Source organism: Pan paniscus, chromosome 10, assembly GCF_029289425.2.
Source record: "Pan paniscus chromosome 10, NHGRI_mPanPan1-v2.0_pri, whole genome shotgun sequence".
Classification (NCBI taxonomy): domain Eukaryota; kingdom Metazoa; phylum Chordata; class Mammalia; order Primates; family Hominidae; genus Pan; species Pan paniscus.
The window spans coordinates 37,908,575-37,914,649 of NC_073259.2; the positions used below are offsets into that span (position 1 = coordinate 37,908,575).

A 6,075-nucleotide genomic window follows, 5' to 3' on the forward strand; every position below is an offset into this window, starting at 1 on the left:
TTGGCAAAGGGTGGGTGGGGGTAGGGGAAGTTTGATGCAGAGTCACAGAATGTCAAAGCTGTTAAGAGCTTGCATGTCATTTAGCCCACTGTTTCTTTCCCTATCATGGGTGAGAAAACAGGCTCAGGAGGTAAAATGCTTTACCTAAAGTTATCCAAGAGAGGAGCAGGGACTGGAGCCTAAGTCTAGTGTGTATCTAGTTTCCTTCTCCATCACCAGCCTCCATAGAGGTAGTCACTGTTGGGAGCTGGGTGGTTGCCCAGAGAGAGTCTGTGTGCGACCTCTCCCAAAATGTGCTGGGAAACCATGAGGATTTGTAGAAATGTTTGTCCTCTTTCCCTTAGTATCTCAGCCCCTCTCCTTTCACACTTAGTCTCTTTTTCCCATAATATTCTCAGTCCCTAGAGTCAGAATGGTCAGGGTTCCATTGGCCCAACCTGGAAAATCTCTTAGTTTGACTTTTAGGTTCTTAGGTGGAAGGAAAGTGAGGGGAAGGAGGCACACTGTAGGCCTCTGCTGGCTGGCTTCTTTCAGTTACCTGCCTCATCCTTCCTGTTCTTTTCAGAACTGATCAGAGAAGGCCTTTGGTCTCCTCTTTTTGGGCCAAGAACCTATATGCTCCCTTTCTCCTTTCACCATTCAGGTCTTCCAGTCGCAGAGCACCTACATGGAGCCCCGAAGAAGAGGCTCATCTTCGGGAGCTGTACCTCGCCAATAAGGACGTGGAAGGTGAGAGGCCTTGGGATCTGGAGAGTTTATGAGGAGGGCAGCTTGAGCTGTGGGACCTTCTTTACTGCCTTAGTCCTTCCCCACGCCAGGGCAGGATGTGGTGGAAGCCATCTTGGCCCACCTGAATACTGTTCCTCGAACACGCAAGCAGATCATCCACCATCTGGTACAGATGGGACTGGCTGACAGTGTCAAGGACTTCCAAAGGTAGAGAGGCACATGCTCTGGTGGCTATTGGGATGGGGACTCGTGATCACTTCCTGGGCTTCCTCTTCCACTGACACCTTCCTAATCAGGAAAGGAACCCATATTGTACTGTGGACGGGGGATCAGGAGTTGGAGCTGCAGCGGCTTTTTGAGGAATTCCGGGACTCAGATGGTGAGTAAGCTGGAAACTCAGGGGACCTTTGAGATGAAAGCCAAGCTATCCATTTATTTTGGGGCTGCCTTTTATTCCCAAGGAAAGATTCTCCCATCCCTTCTGTTCACTTACTATATTTGTAAGTGTCATTTTTGGATGAATTGAGGTACCCTCTTTCCAGAGACCTCTGATTTATTTTACTCATCTCTTTCCCTGTTGCCCTTGGGTATTCACATGCTTGCTTTTTATAGATGTCCTGGGTCATATCATGAAGAATATCACAGCCAAACGCTCACGGGCCCGAATAGTGGATAAACTCTTGGCTCTGGGGCTGGTGGCTGAGCGGCGGGAGCTGTACAAGAAACGGCGGAAAAAGTTGGCATCCTCCATCTTGGTAACAATCTGACCCTAGCTCTGCTGGCATGGGCTCGCTTCCCTTGAAGTGCTCCTTAGGAGCAGTCCACCCGGATTCTTCCTGCCTGAGGCTGTTCTGACCAGGTCCTTCCGAGAGAGCAGGCGCGGGGGGGTGCGGCGGTCAGGAACGAGGAGACTCCACTAAGTTCCTTGTGTTGCCTTCATTTTCATTCCCCCAACCCCCAATGAATTTTAGCCAAATGGAGCGGAGTCCCTGAAAGATTTTTGCCAGGAAGATCTGGAAGAAGAGGAAAACCTGCCTGAGGAAGACAGCGAAGAGGAAGAAGAAGGGGGCTCAGAAGCAGAACAAGTCCAGGGTAGCTTAGTCCTTTCAAATGAAAACCTTGGTCAAAGCCTGCATCAGGAAGGTGAGGACTTTGGCTGGGAGAGATGTCTCAGGTGGAGGGCTTGGGAGTAGGGTCAAATGTAAGTTTCCCTCATTTCCTTAGGCTTTTCTATCCCGCTCCTATGGCTCCAGAACTGCCTGATCCGAGCAGCTGATGATCGGGAAGAGGATGGTGAGTGGACAGGTGACACTTTTAGGAGAAGAGCCCTGGAGGCTATTGGAGACCTACCTGGTCATGGGATGGAGAACCAGTTCTTCCCTTATATCTTCACCATATGACTATTGACCCTGTCTTAGGCTGCTCCCAGGCCGTTCCATTGGTGCCACTCACAGAGGAAAATGAGGAAGCCATGGAAAACGAACAGTTTCAGCAGCTGTTGCGCAAGCTAGGGGTTCGGCCCCCTGCCTCTGGGCAGGTAAATATGTCAGTTACAGTGTCAACCAAGGCGAGTTAGTCCTATTTCCAAATACATCTCCTCCTCCTCCTCACTGTCATGGTGGTCCTCCTTATCATCCTTATCGTCATCTTGGTCCTTCTCATTGTCTTGTCATCTCTGACCAAGATTCCTGCAGCAGCCATTCTGCTAGTCTTCTTTTCCTCTCTCTAATCTCCCCTTCCCCTAGATCCATCTTCCAGACTGCCTCCAGATTTATCTTTTTAAAATATAGTCTTGATTACAGTTGTCCCTTAGTATCTGAGAGGGGATTGGTTCCAGGACCCCCCTGCCCACAGATACCAAAATCTATAGATGCTGAAGTCCCTTTTTGTAGTATTTGTAAATAACCTAGGTACAACCTGTATACTTCGTCATTTCTAGATTACATATAATACCTATACAATGTAAATGTTAGGTAAATAATTGTTATACTGTATTGTAAATATATATATACATTTTATTTATATATATATATACACACACACACATATATATATATATATAATTTTTTTTTTTTTTTTTTTTGAGGCAGAGTCTCACTCCATCACCCAGGCTGGAGTGCAGTGGCTCAGTCTCAGCTCACTGTCGCCTCAACCTCCCAGACTCAGGTGATCCTCCCACCTCAGCCTCCTGAGTAGCTGGGACTACAGGCCTATATTACCACTCCCAGCTAATTTTTTGTATTTTTTGTAGAGATGGGGTTATGCCATGTTGCCCAGGCTGTGTATTATTGTTTAATGTTGTATTGTTATTTTTTTTTAATATGTCGATCTACAGTGGTTTGAATCCACAGACTCAGAACTTGTGGATATGGAGGGTCAAGTCCCCTGTCCAGAGCCATTGATGGTTCCTTACTGCTTGCAGGACAGAATCCACAAACTCCAAATGGCATCCCCATTCTTGGCCAACCTTTGCAGCCTCACAGCCACACCACTCACACACCGACTTTACATCATAGTCACCCTGGTAGGCTTTTTCATGCCTCCAAATGGTTAATCATGCCAGTCCCTCTATTGGAAGGCTGCAACCGTGCACACAAGGTGACACACACACACACACACACTCCATCTGTCTTACTGATGGACCTCTACCCAGTCTTCAAGAGTCTGCTCAATTGTCACCTTGTCAGAGAAGCAGTCCTTGTCATTCTTTCAACCCCTGAAGTAAAAAAAATCACTTTTGCAGCTGTGATTTGTTCATGCCCCTGATGCAGCCTTAATCCTGTGGAATCTGCTGGGTACGGTGGCTCACACCTGTAATCCCAGCACTTTGGGAGGCTGAGGCAGGCGGATCACCTGAGGTCAGGAGTTCAAGACCAGCCTGGCCAACATGGCAAAACCCTGTCTCTACTAAAAATACAAAAATTAGCCCGGTGTGGTGGTAGGCACCTGTAGTCCCACCTACTTGGGAGGCTGAGGCAGGAGAATTGCTTGAACCCAGGAGGGTGAGCCTTTATTGCTTTGCCACGGCACTCTAGCCTGGGCAACAGAGTGAGACTCTGCCTCAAAAAAAAAAAAAAAAAAAAAATCCTGTGATATTACAGTACATTTGTTCTTTTTCCCACTGGATTGTGAGTTATTTGATAGCAAGGATCATACCTGATTCACCTTTACATCCCCAGGATTTATTTATTTATTTATTTATTCAATTGACAACTATAGCCAGGTGTAGTGGCTCATGCCTGTAATCCCAGCACTTTGGGAGGCTGAGGTGGGAGGATCGTTTGAGACTGGCCTGGGCAACACAGCAAGACCCTGTCTCTACAAAAAATTTTAAGTAGTTGGGCATCATGGTGGCATGCACCCCTGTGGTCCTGGCTACTTGAGAGGCTGAGGCAGGAGGATAGCTTGATCCCAAGAGATCGAGACTACAGTGGACCATGATTGTGCCACTGCACTTCAGCCTGAGTGACAGAGGCAGACCCCTTCTCATTTAAAAAAAAAAAAAAGAACAACCAAAAAAACCTATAACTGGGAACCTCCTAATGTAGCAGGCACTGTGCTAGGCACTGGGTATATATTAGATAGTAAGTATTATAATAAGTAGAGTTCACAACCCTTGTGGATCTTCACCAATGTTGGGTCATATATATTCAATGAATATCATACTCTGGGAAACAAAAAGCTGGTCCTTTCCCTTTTCAACTTTTTGGCCCCTGTAGGAAACCTTCTGGCGAATTCCAGCCAAGCTGAGTCCTACCCAGCTCCGGAGGGTAGCAGCTTCTTTGAGTCAACCAGAGGAGGAACAGAAGCTGCAGCCAGAGCTACAGCCTAAAGTCCCTGGAGAGCAAGGCTCTGATGAGGAGCACTGTAAAGAGCACCGAGCACAAGCCCTGAGGGCCCTCTTGCTAGCCCACAAGAAGAAAGCGGGCCTGGCATCCCCAGAGGGTAATAGTGCGACAGCCATCTTCTGAGTATTAACGTGTCAGCCATGTTGGTCTAGAGGGCAGGAAAGGTGTTCTGAGAATATGAGGACCAAGTTCCTAATTTTGTGTCATTTATGGTCATTGCAGAGGAAGACGCTATTGGTAAAGAGCCGCTGAAGGCAGCACCCAAGAAACGACAATTGCTGGACAGCGACGAGGAACAGGAAGAAGATGAGGGCAGGAACAGAGGTAGGGAATTTAATGGGACCTTCTTTTTCTTCTCTAATCCTGAAGACAAACTCTACCACGTCCTTACCCCTTAACATATTTAGATATTCTCTCTCTCTCACCCCCATCGTTCCCACAGCACCAGAGTTGGGAGCTCCAGGAATCCAAAAGAAGAAACGATATCAGATTGAGGATGATGAGGATGACTGAAGAGCTAAGAAGCCTAGGGGTAGAGATAGACACGTTTTTAGATGGTGCATTCAAGTCAGAGTTGGAAGGGTCATACAGGACCCGGAAGCTCCTCTTACTGGACAGAGCAGTAGAATCCCAGGCTCTTCCACGGATTTAGGCTGAGAAACTTCAGCAGCAGTATTGGACTTCTCTGCTGTCAGTCTTTGTTTCTCCCAGTTTTTATCGGTATGCCCCAGCAGCTCTCTGGAGATTTAGTTCTCTTCTAGGAACCATTTCTTTTGGTTATTGGAGCTCCTTAGCAAATAAGAGGAGTGAGTGAAATAGAGAAAGCACCCTGGACCCCTTTTATTGGTCTGTTCCTTTGGCTTTCTCTTGGAGGTGGGTCGCAGCACCAGATGGGGAGCTTTATGACATGACAGGCGGGAGTTTTGTACCACTTTTAGAAGATACCAGATGCCTCTGTCCTCATTTTCTTTCCTATGATCATCCTCTAGATACCAGATAGAGGCCCATTCCTGCATTTGAGATAGGGTTGGAATATAGTACTCTAGATGATGAATGTGTTTGCTTTGTGTTTGGTATTAAACATGTAAGATTAGAAGTTCTCATCTCAGTCTGACTTGTCGATATGTCTAAGTTCCCCAGCCCTTCCCCTGCTGTGCTCTTGAAAGAAGAACTTAACAATTTTAGGGTAAAAAGAGACCAACAGACCGGCACAGTGGCTCAAACCTGTTGTCCTAGCACTTTGGGAGGCTGAGGCGGGCGGATCACCTGAGGTCAGGAGTTTGAGACCAGCCTGGACAATATGGCGAAATCCCACCTCCACTAAAAATACAAAAATTAGCCGGCCATGGTGGCACGCGCCTGTAATCCCAGCCACTCGGGTGGCTGAGGCAGGAGAATTGCCTGAACCCAGGAGGCAGAGGTTGCAGTGAGCTAAGGTCACGCCAGTGCATATGCCTGGGCGACAGAGCGAGACTCTGTCTCAAAAAAAAAGAAAAAA

The 6,075-nt window shown here is 47.3% G+C and overlaps 1 protein-coding gene across 2 annotated transcripts in view; it reads left to right on the plus strand.

The window, feature by feature from the left end:
* The window catches only part of TIMELESS (timeless circadian regulator), a 32,073-nt gene extending 26,393 nt beyond the window's left edge, over positions 1-5,680 (plus strand). For both annotated transcript variants that reach the window (XM_003824910.4, XM_024931209.3), the window contains exons 20-29: positions 644-729; positions 819-936; positions 1,026-1,108; positions 1,342-1,484; positions 1,701-1,872; positions 1,954-2,022; positions 2,148-2,266; positions 4,449-4,674; positions 4,800-4,901; positions 5,020-5,680. In XM_003824910.4, the coding sequence (XP_003824958.3) occupies positions 644-729; positions 819-936; positions 1,026-1,108; positions 1,342-1,484; positions 1,701-1,872; positions 1,954-2,022; positions 2,148-2,266; positions 4,449-4,674; positions 4,800-4,901; positions 5,020-5,090 (1,189 nt within the window). In that variant the 3' untranslated portion in view covers positions 5,091-5,680. The remainder of the gene's footprint in view (positions 1-643; positions 730-818; positions 937-1,025; positions 1,109-1,341; positions 1,485-1,700; positions 1,873-1,953; positions 2,023-2,147; positions 2,267-4,448; positions 4,675-4,799; positions 4,902-5,019) is intronic.
* The last annotated feature ends 395 nt before the right edge of the window (positions 5,681-6,075 follow it).